This window comes from Hyperolius riggenbachi, chromosome 8, assembly GCF_040937935.1.
Source record: "Hyperolius riggenbachi isolate aHypRig1 chromosome 8, aHypRig1.pri, whole genome shotgun sequence".
NCBI lineage: Eukaryota > Metazoa > Chordata > Amphibia > Anura > Hyperoliidae > Hyperolius > Hyperolius riggenbachi.
In genome coordinates, this window is record NC_090653.1 from 235942112 (window position 1) to 235965048 (window position 22937).

At 46.3% G+C, this 22937-nt stretch overlaps 1 protein-coding gene across 5 annotated transcripts in view; it reads right to left on the reverse strand.

Annotated features, from left to right (window-relative positions):
- Positions 1–22937, reverse strand: part of PLP2 (proteolipid protein 2) — a 138803-nt gene that overhangs the window by 29059 nt on the left and 86807 nt on the right. For all 5 annotated transcript variants that reach the window (XM_068248370.1, XM_068248371.1, XM_068248369.1 and 2 more), the window contains one exon: positions 16022–16177. In XM_068248370.1, the coding sequence (XP_068104471.1) occupies positions 16022–16177 (156 nt within the window). The remainder of the gene's footprint in view (positions 1–16021; positions 16178–22937) is intronic.

Below are 22937 nucleotides of genomic sequence, written 5' to 3' on the forward strand. Positions count from 1 at the left end.
TCAACAAGGCATTTTCGCCCACAGGACTGCCACATACTGGATGTTTTTCTCTTTTTACACCATTCTTTGTAAACCCTAGAAATGGTTGTGCGTGAAAATCCCAGTAACTTAGCAGATTATGAAATACTCAGACTGGCCCGTCTGGCACCAACAACCATGCCATGCTCAGAATTGCTTAAATCACCTTTCTTTCCCATTCTGACATTCAGTTTGGAGTTCAGGAGATTGTCTTGACCAGGACCACACCCCTAAATGCATTGAAGCAACTGCCATGTGATTGGTTGATTAAATATCTGCATTAATGAGAAATTGAACAGGTGTTCCTAATAATCCTTTAGGTGAGTGTACTTGGAAATGTGGCCTTAGTATGTCAGATATAACAATACAAACAATCTAGGTGGGTTAGGCTCAATTTGACTTAAATGTGAATAAAATGTGCATTATATACAAAATAATTTTAATTGAAATTGGATCAGAATAACTTCTTGAAAATTTGTATTGGTCCAAGTTCAAACTACAAAATATTTACACGACATTTGAATGCAAGGAGAAATTATTTGCTCTCCTGGGTCACACCCACCTCCATATGCTGACAGTGGGGAAAGAGTGACTGAAAATCTAGCCACACCCCAACCCAGGATACCTTGCAGCACATCCCAGAAGCCATTGTGGGCGGGAGGCCTCTGTAGGAATGCTTCTCTCACATAGGAACAAGGGGATGGGCACATAAAAGCCAGGCAGTTTGGATCAGAGAACAGTGTTGTGTGGTGTCAGCCGTCACCACGGTGACATATTACTTCAGCAAAGGAGGAGGGGTAGCACAGGGAGGAGGCAGAGAGCCTCTCCTGCCAGGAAAACACCCTCATACTTCTCTCAGTTTAAAATGTAAACATTTGTAAACACAGGGAATGCTTTACAATGATCTTTTATGTACCTAAAAATAATTACCTAAATTTTACTTTTTAATCGCACTTTAAAGCAAGACAACTCTTTGTACAGCTCTGTCTATCAAGATTATGTAACACTGTGCTAATATTAGTAAGACAATATAAATGTTATCTATGTATGCAGATTATTGTAGACATTATATCAAGTAAAGGACAGTTTAGTTCAGGACAAGGTTTGCTTTAAACCTCCCTGGCGTTATGATTATTTCCAGATTTAGGGTCTAAAGCCCAATCTACACAATACGATTGTTTGTGCAATTCGATTACGATTCTATTTACGACCTGATTAAATCCGACATGTCCGATCGGGATTCGATTCAATTTGATTTGCCATTGTTGGGCTTAAAAGCCGTGCATTTTGTCCACAAGCTTTTAGACCCTAAAAAAGACAACAACAAAAACATACCACAGAGAGATCTGCAGCAGCTCCTACATATAACTCACTCAGTCACAGGATTACCACTCTGAGCTGCAGATTCCATCCCGAGCTTGACTCGGGATTACCGCTAAGGGTGAAAAATCCTGTCCGTCAGTAAGGCCTCTTTCAGACAGGAGCTGCGCTCTTGTCTAACAGTTCAGCCTTGCGGCTGCTGGGCGTGCGCTCCGTTTTAAATGGCATCGGTGGCAACACCACGCGTGTCAGTGTTTGACATGTGGTAGCTATTCCCGGGGGCAGAGGACCGCAACATGTCGCGTATGAACATGGCTGCGGGCTGCCTGCCCAGTGCAGGTACCGAGCACTACTAAGCGCCCGGCGCGGTGAATTATCCACCTGTCCGCTGAAAGAGGCCTAAAGAGGGTCAGTGAGATGCGACTTGGATGAAGGCACCTAGAGGCTTTCCTCTCCTTAGGTATGTGTTTCTGAACCCTAACTTCGGCAAATCTTATACAGTTGCAACAGATGCTGTGTAGAGACACGGCGGCATAGTGGGCAACGCTCTTGCCTTGTAGCCCCAGGAGGACACTATCTACATGTACTTTGGATGATCTTCCCATGTTTGTATGGGTTTCCTCCTACATCCCCAGAACATACTACAGCAAAGCCCCAGGTATCCGGATCTCAGGCAACCGGAAGTCTCAACTAACCCACATGCTTGAGTGGGATAATGGGGCTTAGTTGGGGGAGAGGGGGGGGGGGGGGCAGGAACTACTCACCGATTGTCTGGCAGCCCTTTTCAACGCATCCTGCACCTCTCAGCGGCTTTCCGGCATCCATGCGTGGCTTGCGGTGTGTCACATGACCTGATGCGGATCAGGTGACATGCTGGGAGCCGTACACTGAGAACGGCGGGAAGCCACTGGGAGCTGCAGAATGCAAGACGGCACCTGGATGATCAGTGGGTAATTCCTGCTGCTCTGGGGGGAAGGGGGGAGTGCTTTTAACGGCGGTTCAAGCAACCGGCAAGCACACGTATTCGGCATCGGCCAATGCCTGTCTGTGCTAGATACCGGGGGTCTTGCTGTAATATGGTAAGTAGTTCCCTCCTCCAAAGGTGGCCTGAAATAATGTCAGGGACATTAGACTGACTAGGGCATGGATTTGTTTGTCAGCGCCTTTAAAGGGGCACTATGGCTAAATTCTTCATTTTAAGTTCCTTTAACATTAATATTTGTATGTGTAGCAATGTTAATGATATGTATTGTGGCTGATGAAAAGGATTTTTTTACACTGCCAGAACACATATATAGAGAGATATAACGGCAACATGGAGAACAGTTACAGATGCCTCCTATCACACAATGGATTATGCTGATCGGCGTCAGCAAGGTAAATCTTCCCGACGTCAGCAAGGTAAATCTTCCCGACATGACTCCTTAGCTATAGTTCCACGCTGCTCGCTAAGAACCCCTGATTTGAAGCTGGCACAGCTACGGACACCTATTGTTGTCCATTGCTGTGGTAACCAGCTTCGAATCAGGGGTCCTTAGCGAGCAGCGTGGAACTCTAGAGCCGTACAGCGGCGTCCTGCGCTGTACAGCGGCTGCAGCCTGCAAACAGCTCCAATAAGGAAATTTAAGTAAAGTACTGCAGAAGATGTCAGGTGTATACAAAATCACTATAATATAAACCTTTTTTTGAACCGCGTGGGCTTCACTGTATATTTCGCTAGAAATGTTGAAAATATTTTTACACTTAGCCTATAATATCTATTTTGGCTTAGTGACAAGCCTTCCCAAATTAAAATTCTCCAGCTCACATCACTAGTGGTTGCCATAGCAACTGTTTCCAGGAGACTAGACTTCTCATATAATGGCGCATTAATATTTATACACTTCTTAGCTATCATGCTGTAAACGGGAAGACACCCTGTATAAAACTGAGTGGTATGAAAATATCTGCTGGTTCAAACAACTAATGAAACAACTGCATCTCCTGAAGAGAAATGAAAACCCATGGAAGGGAACATCATTTTGGTTGCCCTGGCAACTGAGATACTTTTCAGCTGAAACTATAACAAACCCTGACAAAGTATACGACTATTGTGCTGTTCCTGCCACTTGTGACCTTTAAAGGACTTGCACAGCTCCATCCCCGAACTGCCTGTAACCTAGTGCTGGAAGTGTGCAATGCATGCTGCTGTGGGATCAATACTATTGCCATGGCTGCCTGGCCTCAGCCGCTGCAAAGCACACAGATCACTGTGCCCTCTGGTTACAGGCTAATGATCACTAAAGCATCACATCCACATAACAGCTGCTGTTCTACAGAAGCAATAGCAGGCTTCAATCTAAATGGAGTTCAGCAAATTTTACATTGCTTGCAGAGACACTCCTCAGGCCCCTTTCACACTGGCACGTTTTAATTGCGTTGCACGTTTTAATAGCGTTGCATTACCCAATTTTAAGGCAGGCTGATGCTAAAGCAGAGAAAGTCTATGGGACATTTAATACTGGATGCGGTGCGATGCGAGTATTCGATTTCACGCTAGGTCAACAATGTGTTGTGGGACAGCATCTGCAGTGACACACATTGACCAGAAGTCATGTTGACGCAGCAGATATTTTAAACTGCTTGGCGTTAATGTTGCGGTGCACTGGCGCGGACGCCAATTTTCCTTTAAATTTTTTCTTGCAATGCGTATTTCTGTGACAGGAAGTGAGTTGTAGAGAGCCTCATTTATGGTGTGTTTTGGCGCCAAGAATTACATTAACGCAGGTGTCTACGCAGCTTGTTTTTTTGCAGTGCATTGTGATACTCTAATCACACCGCACTGAAAATGCTGGTTGCTGATGTGAAACTGGACTTACAATTGGCAAAGTCTACAGCCACATACAGGAAATGTAAGAAATGATTTCACCTCCATCCGTACTTACACTGGCCACCTGTGGCGAGGCCTTAATGTGTACCCATACTAATTCCACTTACTTTCCAATGTTGGCAAGTAGGCAGGATTTTTAAAGAGGAACTGTAGTGAAAGTTAACGTATTTAATAAAATTGCTTTTTTTTTTTTTTACAATATTAACCCTTTGAAGACCAGCCGGCTAAACCCCCTTAAGGACCAGGCAAATTTGTTTGGGGGGGGGGGGGGGGGGGGGGATCAGGCAGACAGATCCCTGCTGGCGCTAGCTGGGCATGGTGTCCCTGTTTGATCCAGATGTCCCCCCTGTAGCCGGCAGCCTTTACTCACCTTCCAGGCTCCAGCGATGAGCTGCAGTGAACCCCTCCACTCCGGCTGGCATCCCCGCTCGAACGGCCGCTCAGTTCCGGGTCGCGGCTTAATGACGTCATCAAGCCGGGACCCGGCACTGACATCAGAGCGAGCGGGGATGCCGGCCAGAGCGGTGGGGAGCGCCGATCACCGGGGGAACATCAGGGAGTTGAGTGGATCCTCTTTGTCCCCTCTACTGCCGTAGCTGTCACAGTGATCACTATGATCCGCCGGTGATCATAGTGATCACATGATCAGAAGCAATAGGCGATGGTTGCTGATCACTGAGGGTAGATGTCAGCTGTCATATGACAGCTTAATCTCCCCTCTCGGGTGCGCAGGATCGCGTTGGGAGCGGAAACGGCTGTCCTACGCCGCATCAGGCTAGAACAGCCACAAGTGCGGCGTAGGATCTAATATAGGCGGTCCCCATAAGGTTAATGTATAATTTATTTACAGAGTTTGTCCATTGTAGAATTTTTTTCCTCCCTGATTTACATTCTGAAATGTATCACTGGTGGTGACAACTTATCAGGGCTGTGGAGTCGGAGCAATTTTGGGTGCCTGGAGTCGGAGTCGTCCTAATTAATTTAAACTGTAATTAAAATAGAAAATATGATAAAATGTTCTATTTCTCAGACAATAGTCATCATAAATAATTTATACATACAGTAATAGCTGTGCTTAGTCCACAAAATTGAAATAAACCAATCAAAATTAGTTACTTGTGCTGCTTCAGTAAAGCAGTCCCCTTTAAAGTCAGATATACATATCTGATTGTGACTGCATATATGATGTGTACACAGGAATCTCTTATATATGTTACGGCCAGAACCAGAAGTTTGGCCAGAACTTCGGGTTCTGGCCGGCCAATGTGCGAACTGGCCGCTGCGCTGCAGCCAATGTGAGAAATGCAACAATTCCTGTAAGGTTAATGTTATGTTGTGGCCGCAGCGCAGCGGGCAAATGTATCACATCTTACTTTATTCAATGAAATTAAGCCGGCGACAATGTGCGAACTGCCTTTTTTATCTGCCTTTCTCTCCTCCTCTGCCTCTCTCTCCTCCTCCCCCCCGCCTCTCTCGCTCTCCTATAGGCAGTCGGGCGGGGACACGCGTGTCCCTCCGGAGTCGTTCGTCGCAGCAGGGAGTCCTGCCGTTCCTGCAGAGCGGGTGCTGGCAGAAGCAATGTCTGCAGCCTCCCCGCTCTGCTCTCCTGCCGCGAGGAACGACTCTCGGGGACACGCGTGTCCCCGCCGGCTGCCCATAAGAGAAGGAGAGAGAGTGGCGGGGGGAGGAGAGAGGCAGAGAAAAAGCCGGCGGCTTAATTTCATTGAATAAAGTAAGATGTAATACATTTGCCCGCTGCGCTGCGGCCACAACATAACATTAACCTTACAGGAATTGTTGCATTTCTCACATTGGCCGCAGCGCAGCGGCCAGTTCGCACATTGGCCGGCCAGAACCCGAAGTGAACGGCCACTTCTAGTTCTGGCCAAACTTCGGGTTCTGGCCGTAACATACAGGATCTTCTCAAAAAATTAGCATATTGTGATAAAGTTCATTATTTTCTATAATGTACTGATAAACATTATACTTTCATATATTTTAGATTCAAATACACACAACTGAAGTAGTTCAAGCCTTTTATTGTTTTAATATTGATGATTTTGGCATACAGCTCATGAAAACCCAAATTTCCTTTCTCAAAAAATTAGCATATTTCATCCGACCAATAAAAGAAAAGTGTTTTTAAAACAAAAAAAGTCAACCTTCAAATAATTATGTTCAGTTATGCACTCAATACTTGGTCGGGAATCCTTTTGCAGAAATGACTGCTTCAATGCGGCGTGGCATGGAGGCAATCAGCCTGTGGCACTGCTCAGGAGTTATGGAGGCCCAGGATGCTTCGATAGCGGCCTTAAGCTCATCCAGAGTGTTGGGTCTTGCGTCTCTCAACTTTCTCTTCACAATATCCCACAGATTCTCTATGGGGTTCAGGTCAGGAGAGTTGGCAGGCCAATTGAGCACAGTAATACCATGGTCAGTAAACCATTTACCAGTGGTTTTGGCACTGTGATCAGGTGCCAGGTCGTGCTGAAAAATGAAATCTTCACCTCCATAAAGCTTTTCAGCAGATGGAAGCATGAAGTGCTCCAAAATCTCCTGATAGCTAGCTGCAATGACCCTGCCCTTGATAAAACACAGTGGACCAACACCAGCAGCTGTCATGGCACCCCAGACCATCACTGACTGTGGGTACTTGACACTGGACTTCAGGCATTTTGGCATTTCCCTCTCCCCAGTCTTCCTCCAGACTCTGGCACCTTGATTTCTGAATGACATGTAAAAGTTGCTTTCATCCGAAAAAAAAGTACTTTGGACCACTGAGCAACAGTCCAGTGCTGCTTATCTTTAGCCCAGGTCAGGCACTTCTGCCGCTGTTTCTGGTTCAAAAGTGGGTTCATGCTTCCATCTGCTGAAAAGCTTTATGGAGATGAAGATTTCATTTTTCAGCATGACCTGGCACCTGCTCACAGTGCCAAAACCACTGGTAAATGGTTTACTGACCATGGTATTACTGTGCTCAATTGGCCTGCCAACTCTCCTGACCTGAACCCCATAGAGAATCTGTGGGATATTGTGAAGAGAAAGTTGAGAGACGCAAGACCCAACACTCTGGATGAGCTTAAGGCCGCTATCGAAGCATCCTGGGCCTCCATAACACCTGAGCAGTGCCACAGGCTGATTGCCTCCATGCCACGCCGCATTGAAGCAGTCATTTCTGCAAAAGGATTCCCGACCAAGTCTTGAGTGCATAACTGAACATAATTATTTGAAGGTTGACTTTTTTTGTTTTAAAAACACTTTTCTTTTATTGGTCGGATGAAATATGCTAATTTTTTGAGATAGGAATTTGGGGTTTTCTTGAGCTGTATGCCAAAATCATCAATATTAAAACAATAAAAGGCTTGAACTACTTCAGTTGTGTGTATTTGAATCTAAAATATATGAAAGTCTAATGTTTATCAGTACATTACAGAAAATAATGAACTTTATCACAATATACTAATTTTTTGAGAAGATCCTGTATATACGAAATAACATCTATGCTGTAAGAATAAAGCCTGATGGGTAGCCGTGTCACTAATAGAGATGGTCAATGAGATGGAAATAATTCTGCGTTGATTCTGATTTATACAAATGTATGCACTCCCTTTGCTCATGAAATCAAATAATTTGATATGTTGTTAAAATTTGGTTTGGTGACTACAAATTAAATGGTACCTGAGAAGGATGAAAAGAAAAGTTACCTACCTGGGGCTTCTTCCAGCCCCCTTCAGGCTAATCAGTCTCTCGCTGTCCACCTCCACCACCTGGATGTTCTGCCATGAGTCCTGGTAATTCAGCCAGTCAGTGCAGTCCGGCCGCATGTCGCTTCCACAGCCAAGAGCGTTCTGCACCTTTGCAACAGTGCTACGCAGGTGTAGTACGCTCCCGTCGGCGGAGTGTGTGTATGTGCACTACGCCAGACTGGCTCAAGTACCTGGACTCATATCAGAAGATCCAGGTGGCGGAGGAGGACAGCAAGGGACTGATTAGCCTGAAGGGGGCTGGAGGAAGCCCCAGGTATGTATAAAACTTAAATTTCATCTGTCTCAGGTTTACTTTGTTACACAGTAGTACTATACTCTACATATGCACTCTCCACAGAGCTGCAGGGAATCCACTGAGAATGTTGTGCACATTGAACACAGAGGTGTTGTCTGTCACCCATAAACCTGGTTCAGATTGTGCATGAAGAATGTGTAATAGAGGAAGAATCTCCTCATTCCCCTGCAGAGTACCTGCACATCACTCTTACATGTACCCATAGTTACACTGCCTACGGCCTGATAGATGTTCTTTGTTCCAGCATGTACCTTTTACAAGTACTCTTACCAAGGACTAGTTTTAGTCTAAAGGGAATAAATATAGTAGTCTACATATCCTTCTCACTTCAGTTGTCGTGTAAAATTCCTAAGTGTTGGCAGTTAAGAGACAAATTTCATGTTACATACTTTCAATCAACAAGATTGCAATATGCAAATTAGAGGAGTGGGAGTCGAGGTCAAGGAGTCGGTGGAATTCTAAACTGAGGAGTCTGTGGATTTTTGTACCGACTCCACAGCCCTGCACCTTATTCCTGCCAGGTGATGTCTCTGCATAGAACTTTCAGTACGAACATTCCGCAAAGGGAGATGCTATATGCTTAGCAGTTGGAAACAACTGTTATGGTGGCCACTCATTGCATTGTGGGAAATATCAGTAAAGGTAGCCACTAATGATCCAATCTCTTTCACCCAATCTTACCATTTCTGCCTTGATTATCCATTCAATATATTCACTCAATGTACCCTTATGCTGGGTCTACACGTGCCGATTTGTCTTATCAATCGAGCCGCTGATGCGGCTCGATTGATAAGATCCGACAGGTCCGATCTCGCCGCGGCCGATTCCCCACTCGTTCCCCGCGAGCGGACAATAGCAGGAAATCAAGCGGAAGATAAGCGGTACCGGCGGGGACGAGCGGGTATCGAATCCGAAGCACGCGTGGACGAGCGGGGACGCGCGGGAATGCGGAAGAGTCGATCCGGCGGATAATCGAGCCGCCGGATCGCTCCGTCTAGATGGGGCTTTATACTACATAGATTTGGTAACATTTACAGTGGTTTGTTGTGTCGGACAGAATAATCGCATGGGTAACGTGATGCGGTTATAGTGTAATGGTATGTTCACACTGGTGCGTTAGCAGCTCAAAGCGACAGATTCGCCAGTCATAACGTGATACATGCAGTGCGTTAACAGTGGCAGTGAAGCATAATTTCCATGTACTGCAGGTTTCATTGTATGCATACGATGTGCCTATTCCCCTGTATTGCGTTCCTGTCTTTTATAGGGATTGCAGCCAGGGCTGGTCCTAGACTTTTTGCTACCTGAGGCAAACTTGTGAGTCCCCCCCCCCCCCCTTTCCGATTTGGAATGATCGCACAGCATCCCACAATTTACTCTGATTAATTTAATTCAAATGAAACACTGCTGTTCTCCTGCCTCCCCCTCCTCACTCACTGTCAGACTCTACACAGCACAACAAGATGCTTTTTCCCAATGATGACCTCTTCACCTCGCTCACAGCACAAAAATGCTGCCCCTGTAATCCTTGTGCCTGATGCAAGTGTTTCACCTTGCTTCGTGACAGAACCGGCCCTGATCGCAACGCAACTTCCTACTTTGAAAGTGTCCTGAAGGTAAATTGCTACCTAAAGGGAAAAACCTGTGGCGAAACAGAAGGAAGCTTCTGGATGATCCAGAGGCTTCTCTGATCCTCTTTCCAACTACTGCTCACCGGTAGCCTGCCCTTCTTCATGGCCATGCTCCTGTCCATATACAGGTGCAGCCAGACTGCACAGTAGTGTTGATGGGGGCTGTGTGAACATAGCAGACGAGCCCTTGTTCAAATATGTTTGGCGTGTCCAAGTACTGGATCAGTGGGGCAAGAAGGCTGGGGAAGCCTCTAGAAGCCTTCTTTCCTGCACAGGACGGAAGAAACAGGCTGTTTAGATGTGGCCTCCACTGGTTTCCCAGAATTTTTAATTCTTAATAGGACACAGAGGCATGTTCTGTGCACAATGACATGTGAATCTGCGTATTCCTCCGATTGGAGGAAGCTAGAGGAGGCGGGAAGCGCCGGGGGGGGGGATCCTGTAATAGAGGAGGCAATGCGGAGGAAGGTGATTGACAAGCTACAGGTAAATAGCAGGCTAGTGACAAGCAGATTGTCGGTAGCCTGGCGCTATTTTCAGGGGGGACAGCAGAGCCATGGGGGGACTGATGGCAGCAATAGGACACAGAGGTATGTCATTGTGCACAGAACATGCCTCTGTGTCCTATTCATTTTTTAAAAATCCGCCTCGGGTTCTCTTTAAGGGTTTGTGGATTTTTTTAAGCGCTGCTTAAGAGTGCTTGTGCAATGATTTCCTATGAGAGTGTTCACATGTAAGCGTTTCGATTTTCAGCTAATAGCAAACGCGCTACATGTACCATTTTCTGACCGCTTTTGCTATAATGGAAGGTAAGGAAAAGCGCAAAACACTTGAAAAACGCTTTGTATATCGATTTCCCGAGCGCTTTTAAGAATAAATACATTGTATTCATTCTTTTTCGGGTCAAAGAGTTCACTTCCTGGCTGACGTCAGGAAGTGAAAATCTATCGCTCAGCAAAAGCGCTTAGAAAAGCTCTTTTCTAAGCTCAAAGCGCAGGGAAAAACGCTTTGAAAAAAGCACAATAAATTGCTCAGCGCTTGTGATAGCGCCGGCGATTTATAATGTGAACAAGGCCTAAATGTGACTGTGTTATATTATCAATTTTAAAACAGTTACAAAGTAATTTAAAGCACTCTTCAAATGCCAGGGCTGGTTCACATTGGGGCGCTTTTCAGCACTTTGCTGATCGCTGACCTCTTCCCCACCCAGCTACTCTGTAATTACACACATGTCACTGTTGCCAGGTAGTTTGGGGAGGTAAACGTAAACTAGCTCTTTCTTAACAAGAAAGTCATCTACACATACAACAGCAGGTAAGATAAGCTTATAATAAATTCCTAAAACAGTCCAAAGGTGGCCATACAGGACACAACTAGTAATAAGTTTGAATTTCCCATAGTAGTCATTTTGCTGCAACATTCAGAATTAGGATGCAAAATCGTAATGCGCAATTTCAGACTAATGAAAAATGAATTTCGCATGTAGTCACAATTATGGGCAGCACAGTGGCATAGTGATTAACTCTCTTGCCTTGCAGCACTGGGTCACCGGTCCGATTCCCAGGACCCCCGAAGGGGCTCAGGGTGAGATGAGTGGAGCGCTCATTATTGGCAGTTAGCGGGCGTAAGTTATCAGCGCTCGTTATGCTGCACTGCCACAGCATAGCGGGTGCTTCACTGACCAAGCTTAACCACTTCAGGATTCTGCGTACGCATAAGTACGCCCCTGAATCCTGAAGTGGATTCCATGGAAACGGCCGCTCACGAGCGGCCGTTCCATGTCAGTTCACGGAGGGTGTCTCCGTGAACACCCTGCGAGCCGCCGATCGCGGCTCGCAGGGTAAATGTAAACACACGGGGAAGATCTTCCCCGGTGTTTACATATATACGGCGCTGCTGCGCAGCAGCGCCGTGACGGAGATCGGCGATCCCCGGCCTCTGAATGGCCGGGGATTGCCGGCATCTGATAGGCAGAAGCCTATCCTATCAGGCGCAGGACGGAATTCCATCCTGCGCCGCTCACAGGGGGAGGGAGAGGGAGGGAAGGGGGAAGGAGGCCAGGAAGCGCTGCGGAGGGGGGCTTTGAAGAGCCTCCCCCCTCAAGGGCAAGCAGCCGGCGGCGAACAGACCCCCCCAGCAGGACATCCCCCTAGTGGGGCGAAAAAGGGGGGGAAGTCTGATCGCCCTGGCTGCTATCTGATCGGTGCTGCGGGCTGGAGAGCCCACGCAGCACCAATCAGCAAAACCACCCCCTGGTACAGAAGTGGTTAATTATGCACGCTATGCTGCCACTAGCGCGCAAAGACAATTAAGGCGCCCTAGAGTAACAGGAGGTTCCTCGCGCTAATTAGGTTAGTGAATCAACCATTGGGCCTGATCCAATTCACTTTTTCTCCCTAGTTTTCCCCTAAGTGTTGTTTTCCCACCTTATAAATAAAATGACCTTTAACCACCCTGGCGTTCTATTAAGATCGCCAGGGCGGCTGCGGGAGGTTTTTTTTTTTAATAAAAAAAAAAACTATTTCATGCAGCCAACTGAAAGTGGGCGGCCTTCCGTGTTTCGCTTACCTCGTCGCCATGGCGACGAGCGGAGTGACGTCATGGACGTCAGCCGACGTCCTGACGTCAGCCGCCTCCGATCCAGCCCTTAGCGCTGGCCGGAACTTTTTGTTCCGGCTGCGCAGGGCTCAGGCGGCTGGGGGGACCCTCTTTCGCCGCTACGGCGGCGATCAGGCAGCACACGCGGCTGGCAAAGTGCCGGCTGCGTGTGCTGCTTTTTATTTGATGAAAATCGGCCCAGCAGGGCCTGAGCGGCAGCCTCCGGCGGTACTGGACGAGCAGAGCTCGTCCATACCGCCCGGCTGGTTAAAGGGGCACTACAGCTAAAAACTGTAAAATTTAAAATATGTGCAAACATATACCAATAAGAAGTACATTTTTTCCAGAGTAAAATGAGCCATAAATTACTTTTCTCCTATGTTGCTGTCACTTACAGTAGGTAGAAGTGACAGGTTTTGGACTAGTCCATCTCTTTATAGGGGATTCTCAGGGGTATATTTATTTTCGAAAGCACTTAGTGAATGGCAGTTGCTCTGTCCAACTGCCAAAAAACTGTGTAGCGAGCAGGGAAGCTGGCCAGCATCATTGTTTAAATCCTTTTTAGGGAATATCTTTATAAAGAATAAAAGCCTTGCTGAGAATCCCCTATGAAGAGATGGACTAGTCCAAAACCTGTCACTTCTGTCAGATATCTGCTGCCTACTGTAAGTGACAGCATTATAGAAGAAAAGTAATTTATGGCTCATTTTACTGTGGAAAAAAATGTACTTCTTATTTGTATATGTTTGCACATATTTTAAATTTTACAATTTTTTCGCTATAGTGCCCCTTTAAGCCATCCACAAGTAAGAAATTACTGAGAATAATTTTGGCAGCACTTTGTCACCTACTTTTTGGTACTTTTTCAGTTGCAGAGTGCTAAAAAGTTATTTAAACAGAAGATGAAAAATTATCTTTTAGGAGAAAATGTAGGAGAAAAAGTGAATTGAATCGGGCCCATTCTCCATTGTGTTTGCCATCATCCTGTTTAGAGTGCAATGGGAGTAACACAGAGACAGATCTGTATCACACATTTGCAGTATACAGGAAGTAGCAAAAGAAGGGACTCATGCTGTAAGCCAAACAGTTTATGACAACAAAATAATTATCCCAGATCAGCTACACAGAGAAAACACACTCACTCACTCTCTCTCTCTCCCTCTCCACACACACTCACTCTCTCTCATTACACACACACTCCCTCTCTCCTCCACACACACTCACTCACTCTCTCCTCTCCACACACACTCACTCTCTCTCTCCCTCCACACACACTCACTCTCTCTCCCTCCACACACACTCACTCTCTCTCTCCCTCCACACACACTCTCTCTCTTCTGCCTCCACACACACTCTCTCTCCCTCCCTCCACACACACACACTAACTCTCTCTATCTCCCTCCACACACACTCTCTCTCTCTCTCCCTCCACACACACTCACTCTCTCTCTCCCTCCACACACACTCTCTCTCCCTCTCTCCACACACACTAACTCTCTCTCTCTCCCTCCACACACACTCTCTCTCTCTCTCCCTCCACACACCACTCACTCTCTCTCTCCCTCCACACACACTCTCTCTCCCTCCACACACACTCACTCTCTCTCTCTCTCCCTCCACACACACACACACCCACTCTCTCTCTCCCTCCACACACACTCACTCTCTCTCCCTCCACACACACTCACTCTCCCTCCACACACACTCACTCTCCCTCCACACACACTCACTCTCTCTCTCTCTCCCTCCACACAAACTCCCTATCTCCCTCCACACACACTTCCTCTCTCCATCCACACACTTTCACTCACTCTCTCTCATTACACACACACTCACTCTCTCCCACCACACACACTCACTCTCTCCCTCCACACACACTCCCTCTCTCCCTCCACACACACTCCCTCTCTCCCTCCACATACACTCACTCTCTCTCTCTACACACACACTCACTCTCTCTCTCTCCCTCCACACACACTCACTCTCTCCCTCCACACACACTCACTCTCTCCCTCCACACACACTCACTCTCCCTCCACACACTCATTCTCTCTCTCCCTCCACACACACTCACTCTCTCTCTCTCCACACACACTCACTCTCTCTCTCACCCTCCACACACACTCACTCTCTCTCCCTCCACACACACACACTCACTCTCCCTCCACACACACACACTCTCTCCTCTACACACTCGCTACACACGCACACACACACACACACACACACACACACACACTATACACTCTTGACACACACACACTCTTTCTACACACACACATTCACTACTACACACACACACACACACACACACTCTCTCTCTCTCTCTCTCTTCCCCTCTTCCTCTGAATGCCTACCCAGGCCTAGGAAAACTTTTGGAGTTGAAATGTAATATGCAAGTTAGCAAAATATAGCCTTTCTGATGCTACCTAGTCAGCATGCTTTGTTTGCCGAGTGTCACTCTAAGCTGGTTGGGTGGGTTTCCTCTTCAATGGGTTATACAGCTCTCTTCTTACTTCACTACAGCACCCACCCCCTTCTTTTTTTTCTGTGTATCTTCCATCCTGTAGTATTCTGGGTTTTCTCTGCAGTATGCTACTTACTCCTTTTCCTTGTTACATTTTTATACTGACACCGCACTATTCATACAGTGATAGGTCTGGAAAAAGATCAACACCTTCAGATATCTGACAAGATTTCAGTAGAAATCTTGTCTAATATGAATCTCATGGCTGCAGCAGAAGGGATTTACGGTGGGAGCTTAATCGGGATGGAGTAAAGGCCCATACACACGCTAGATGTAGACGCCTGACATCACTGGGCCAAGACTGTCTAAACACAACACATTCTGTTGCAATGCAGGGGAGCAGAGTGCCAATGGAGCAGCACAGATGTGACATCACACGGCAGGCGGGGCGAGCAGGGTGAACAAAGTTATCAGCCATCACTCAGCTGAATTGATCTGTCTGGGGGATCGCTAGGCGGGCAGCGGCTGCTGTACACACAACAAATTATGGGCAGAGTGTTAACAATGGTGGTGGTGGGGTGGGGGGGAAGGGAATTGGGGTTTTCATTTAAAACTCAACAAAACAATTTGCTGAATAAATTACTGTAGTGGCTAATTAGCATGCTGTGAATTCCTTTGAAAGTAAGCCAACACTTACGGTCCCTGCTGAGGTACAAAAACAGATACTTACCTAAAGAGAGGGAATCCTCCGGCTCCTATTGAGGCTTCCCTCTGTATACTGCGGTGTTTCCCCTCACCTAGCCTGGACCACAGATAGCAATTTTAACAGGGCTGCGCTCCTCTGGCACCAGGGCAGCCACGCATGCGCAGTAACCCAGAGCAGCTTGTTCACTACTGCGCATGCGCTGCTACTGCACGGACGCACTCGCCACAAAAGAGGAGCGCGGCCCTGACGTGTACGAGGCTTTAGAGTGGTTCTGTCTCAAACTAAAAAATTAGCATAGGATTGCACTGGACTTTATGTACAGAATAAAGAATAATGTAAGCGGTACTTACGGTCCAGCCCCAGTGAATGAAGGCAATCTGCTGGTGTATGCTGAGTGCGAAGAGGAAAAAGAAGATAGTGCTGAAGATGAGTTCGGTGATGGCGACGCCCAGGTATCCCGGAGTACGTGAGGCGGCATAGCAGATCAGGACCACAAGACACGCCCCCTGCAGGAATACAGAGGCACAGGCTTATCTCACTGCATGCATACATTGCTGTTATTATACATTATCTTTCCTTCATTCAGCTAGCTAAATATTTAGATTTACTTAAGATCTATTGAGGATTTTCGTAACCTTAGCAACAGTACTCTCTTTGTACTCTGTTAGGAGTACTGTTACTGTGAGATTGTCCAGAAATTCCCACCTTGCTGCAGGAGTAGTCAACTGCACAGAGCTGGAGGCTTTGTTACTCAATTTCAACAACCTACACTAATCCATTCACTGGCTGTAGTCATCTGCCAGTTCCTGTTAGGAATACTGTGAATGATTGTGTCGTATATGTACATAAAAATAAATGAATCAAGCAAGCAGGATGTTTCCCATTAAAGTAAACTGAGTACCTGGGTGCTCCTAGGTTAAACAAAATGCTGCAGCCTTGTTGGAGAACAGAGGTCCTCCATTTTATTTGACAGTGTTTGTTGCTGTGTCTTATGTGCAAGCTTTATGCGCAAGGGTTAATATTGACTTTGATTGGCCACATCCATTAAAAAAAATAATAAATCAAACGAACCTTGCCCTAAGGAAGGTATGTATGGTGGGTGTTTTTAGGGGGACAGCGAGCATTTACTTTCGTACAGGGGGAGGGGAGGCCTGCTCCCTAGCCCTCCATCTAAATGTTGGTTTCCATCTTGCTTCTATCTGTGCCACCGTTGACACAGCTAGAAGCACCCGCAGTGATGTTGTGCATTCTCAGCCTAGAGATGGAGTCATATTAACCACTTCCGGACCATGCTAATTGAGATCTACACCTTGTTTGGGACATGTTATTCCTGCCAGGGCGTAGATTTCAATCCATACGGACTTCAAATTCCATATTGGCTATTTTCAAAACTGACAATAATCTTAGAGTTACTGAAGCACAAAAATTCAAAAAGGGATACTTACCTCTGTACAGGGACTCCATGGTCCCCCTTGAGCTCGCTGTTCCAGTGCTGGGACACTCTGAACCTATTCCACTGTGCTTCGGTCCGCGTAAGAGCCTGGCCGCACTGCGTAGTAGCACGGAGCCGCTCATGCATGGATTTCGGGTACGAGTGGCCCTGTGTGATTGCACAAGCTATCATTGCACCTGCAAAGTGCGGCCACGCTTGTTTACAGACTGGAGTGGGGCCTCTTAGAAGAAAAGAGTCCCATCAAACAGGGTGAGCTCAAGGAGGATCAGAGAAGGCTAGATGAGTAATCAGCTGCACAGAACAGGAGCCATTGTTACTTGTTTTCAACAACTGCTAAATAAACAACTGTGATAATAAAAAATGGGCAAAGGAGCCGCCATTATAAAAGCCATGATTTACACTGCTGAGTTAACAAATTTGACGCAAGAAGGTGCCTGAGACTTCCTGCTATGCAAATTTCTATTAATTGCCAAAGGGTAAAGCATGGGTAGAGGGAGGGTTAGGCATTAGGCATTGGTAGCGGGATGGTTAAGGGCTATGTATCAGTAGAGGGAGGGTTAAAGGACAACTGTAACAAGAGGGATACGGGGCAGCCATATTTATTTCCTTTTAGGCCGGGTTTCCACTGCTGCGAATCCAGGCCGATTCCCCGCCCACGAATTCGGATGGATTTCAGCAGCCTATAGAAGTCTATGAGAGCCATCCGAATTCGTGGCCGAGGAAAAATCTGAGGCCCTGCAGCATAATTTTGTGCGTAGCTGTCCGAATCCTATAGCCACGCATATCACGGCTTGAGGGATTCGGCTGCGAGAGGCAACACCTGTGCCGGCATCGCGTCTCGCAAGACGCATGCCGCCGCACAAATGGAAACCTAGCCTTAAACAATATCAGTTGCCTGGCTATCCTGCTGATCCTCTGCCTCTAGTACTTTTAGCCACAGACCTTGAACAAGCATCCAGCAGATCAGGCGATTCTGACATCATTGTCAGATCTGACAAGATTAGCTGCATGCTTGTTTCTGGTGTGATTCAGACACTACTGCAGACAAATAGACCAGCAGGGCTATTGTTTAAAAGGAAATAAATATGGCCCCCTCCATATCCCTCTGGTTACAGATGTCCTTTAAAGGGACTCTGAGGAGAAATTAAAAACAAAATCGGAACTTACCTGGGGCTTTCTCCAGCCCACCGTAGGTTGGGAGGTCCCCCGGCGTCCTCTTGGCTCCTCTCCCGTCCCTCAGCAGAAATCACGACTGGCGACACCTGGGCCGAGTGTCGGGCTTACACTTCCTGAATGGTGGCGCTCGTCGTACTGTCACGGTGTGACATTACTGCGCATGTGGCATTACTGCGCATAGTTAGAAAACCGCGCATGCGCAGTAGTGTCACGCTGGACGCCGTGATGACGCATATCGGTCAGTGTGATGACGACGAGCGTCATCGTTCAGGAAGTGTAAGCCCGACACTCGGCCCGGGTGTCGCCAGTCGTGATTTCTGCTGAGGGACCGGGAGAGGAGCCAAGAGGACGCCGGGGGACCTCCCAACCTAGGGTGGGCTGGAGAAAGCCCCAGGTAAGTTCCAATTTTGTTTTTAATTACTCCTCGGAATCCCTTTAAAGAGACACTGAAGCGAAAAAAAAATGATGATATTATGATTTGTATGTGTAGTACAGCTAAGAAAAAAAACATTAAGATCAGATACATCAGTCTAATTGTTTCCAGTGCAGGAAGAGTTGAGAAACTCCAGTTGTTATCTCTATGCAAAAAAACTATTAAGCTCTCCGACCAACTTGGTCATGGAGAGGGCTGTTATCTGACTTTTATTATCTGAACTGTAATTGAACTGTTTACTTTTCCTCTAGCAGAGAAGAGTTTATTACTTCACAGACTGCTCTGAAAGACTCATTTTGAATGCTGAGTGTTGTGTAATCTGGACATATTATAGAGTGATGCAATGTTAGAAAAAACACTATATACCTGAAAATAAAAATATGAGAATATTTTCTTTGCTGCTAATCTTCTAGTAATTATTCATAGTACACAACCAATTCATTATATCATATATTTTTTTCCGCTTCAGTGTCTCTTTAAAGGTTATGTATCAGTAGAGGGAAGGTTAAAGGTTATGCATCAGTAGAGGGAAGGTTAAAGGTTATGTATCAGGAGAGGGAAGGTTAAAGGTTATGTATCAGTAGAGATATGGTTAAAGGTTATGTATCAGTAGAGGTAAGGTTAAAGGGTATGTATCAGTAGAGGGAAGGTTAAAGGTTATGTATCAGTAGAGGGAAGGTTAAAAGTTAGGCATTGGTAGAGGGAGAGTTGAAGGAACCCTGAGCAGTGACTAAAAATGAAATTGGGACTTACCTGCGGCTTCCCCCAGCCTTGGTGTCCTCTGGGTCCTCTCTGTGGTCTCGCTGGCGGCTGCAGTAGGTGCTTCACTTTGGCAAAAGTCCTGCATGCACAGTACAGGGACCCGGCAGTCCATCGCCTGTGGCGTCATCATGCGTCGCCGTGAAAGTCCTGCTTATGCACGGTACAAGTAAGATTTCACCACGTACCTGCAGGATCCTTACGGCAACGGGTGTGATGACGCCACAGGTGATGGACAGCCGGGTCCCTGTACTGCGCATGTGCGACTTTTGCCAAAGTCAAGCACCTACTAGAGGAAGCCCCAGGTAAGTCCCAATTTCATTTTTTTAATCACTGCTCAGGGTCCCTTTAGGGGTTAGGCATCGGTAGAAGGAGGGTTCTGTGTGAGAGTAGGGTTAGGTTGTGTCATAGTATAATATCGGCAACCATTACCAATATTTTACTATTGGAATTAAATAGTAGAAAATCGGTAATAAAATCCCCTGCGCCCTGTTTTCCAGGTACCTTTTATTACATGAATGCCTATCTGTCATTGGCCTCAATTCACTAAGCTTATCTCCTGTCTTTAATAACGTTTCTCTAGTTATCACCATGGTGATGAGGCATGTCGTATTCAGGAAACATTTTACCTCAGGCAAACCTAAAGTTAACTCTTCAATCTTTAAACTCTTCAATCCTTAAAATAACTCCAGAGTTAAAGACCGGTAGTTAACTGCGTGAAAATAACTACAGAGGAGGTAACTTAAGGAATGAAGAGATAAGATAACTCACCACTGTGTGGTGGTAAGTTTTCTCTTGCCTTATTATCTCCAGCAGGATCTTAGTGAATTGAGGCCATTATCTTGGGAATATACAATAAGTACAAAAATGATTTCTGTCAATCCATGCACTATAGAGACAAATGGATTGTGTTGTTTAATCAAATGTGAATTCTGGCCTAATGCTGGGAATACACGGCTCGATTCTGAGTCATTTAGAATTTTAGATGGCTTGATAGATAATTTCCGACATCTCTGATCTCCCGCCCAATCGTTTCGCCGCTGGATTACGGATTGAGCACAATGGATAAAGATAAGAAAAGCGAGGGGAAGATAAGAGAATCACCTGCAGAATCGAGCGGGGAATCGAGCGGCAGAATCGAGCCGTGTATGCCCAGCATTATGCTTTAAGTTTAAGTTTCCACATAAATACAACGTGATTGCAGTGGAAAGATAATGCATTCTCTCCATACAGCCACCCACCGTGTTCAGAACAGTCAGACAAGTATGTTAAACACAGGAAGTTACAACGCGCTGCATATGGAAAAGGAAAACCAATCTCAGACTAGAGATGGAGAAAGAGATTAGTCACCCACCCAAGTTATCGCTAAAAATGGCAAACTGGGGGAAAATCTGAGAATTTTCACACTTTTAGATGATCAGCCTACATCCCCTGTACACACATCTAACAATAGTGCTGTATGTAAGGCAATGCTGAAAAAAGTAATTGAAGTCATAAGCAGCATAGATGGAAAAGCAGCATCATAAAGAGATGGACAATAACATGATAATAAGATTGGCCTGTGTGAAAAGTTCATGCAAACAGTGTGTGCTGCTTGGAAAAGGGCCAATCAAATTCCAAGCTGTAATCAATTTGCATGTAAGATGGAATCATTTGTCTCTCATTGACCATATGCATGAGGTGAAAGTTCACAAATGAAACTCTACATTTGGGGGATACATCCAATGTGAGGGAGTCTGTAGTAGCGGACGTGTCGTAGATAACATGGTACTCTGCACAGAGGTGACCCTCAACAGCCAACTATGCCGGGGACCATCTACCGTGTGTACAAGGCTTTAGGATCTGTTTGAGGTGCTTCAGAAATGCAGCTAAAGCAAAATTAACCTCCTTTGCGGTATGCCTCACACTGTGTCGGGCATGCCACTTGCTCGCCTCAGGAGGCCCCATGCATAATTAATGTGATCCCATGCCTGTAAAACAATTAGCTAGCACTAGGCTAGCTAGTACAAGTGTCCAGCTCCCCCGATTGCTTGCGATCCCCCCATTAATACATTACCCAACCAGGATCCAGCGATCGCGCAGCCTCCCCGCACAGCTATGGTCTCTCTATGGGGAGGATCAGGCTTGCGCATGACAGCATGATGTGTGATCCTCCCCATAGTGAAGACCAGAGCTGTGTGGGGAGTCTGCACCGATCACTGGATCCAGGCTGGGTAATGTATAAACGGGGGATAGGGGGGTGCCAGGAACTTGTGATAGCTAAAGGTTTTACCGGCATGGGATCACTTTAATAATGCATGGGGACACTAACTGGCAAAACCTCCTGAGCGACGTAACGCTCAGGAAGTTAAGTGAACTGTGATGCCATTGACTTGCATTAGATGTGCCATGAACTCACAACAGCACAGTTTGCATACGAATGCTGTCATGTGTGAAAGCACCCTTAGATTTTGGGCCTTTATGTGATTGCGTCTAGGGCTGGATTTCTGGAAAGGCCACAAAGAGCTGGGCCATGGGCAGCTGCAGCACAAGGGGGCACCTGGACATGAAATAGGAGTTGCTACATATGAAAGATCAGTCATCAAATGAAAAGGGAAGCTGATGTCCAAGAGAGCTTTATATGAAAGAGAGGGGCAGCAGTACATGCACATTACACATGGAAGAGGGGGCTGCACATGGAATGTAAGGAGGGGGGGTGCTTCTGCACTTAGGAGGGGAGCCCTAACACACTTGGCCTAGGGGCGGAAAAAGTATAAATCTGGCCTTGCGTATGACAACAACCCTGTATCCACAGGGATCAGAACAAGCTCTGCCATAGAGCCCCCCACAGGTCTAGGAGAACAGCACTACTATTGTAAAGCCGCTTGTAGTGTTTGCACAAGCAGCTCAGAGCTGTGGGCACAATGGTCACTCAGTCTATAGAATACACCTAGCAGCTTTATATCAAATACAAAACGCCTGATTCTACTGCAATCTTGTAGAATATAAGGAGAGGCCACAGCAAACATCACATTCTTGTTACTAGACTATAACCTGGAATTCCAAATGACAGATAGAGTCAGGTTGCTTCCATACAAATTATATGCAGCTAGGAGTGTTGCCAATCCAAATGGGGAAGAAGTGGATCTGATTGGCTAAATTCAAAACAGCATACAATTTGAATTCAGCCTACATGACCTGTCCATCTCAGGGCTGCAATAAGCAAAACAAACCTCCAATTTATAAGCAGCAGGACAGCCATACTTTTCCATAGATCGTATTTCAGCAGCTTCTGCAGAGGGGTGAGGTATATTTCCCTTTTCAGCCTCTTGTCACACTGAATTGCCCTCTGCCAATCAGTGAGGAGCAGGAATGTGGGAGGAGAGATAACAAGCTTCCCTCTCCCTGGCAATGTACCAGAATAGAGCCAGGCTGACTGAGATAAGATTCATTACAGCCGACACAT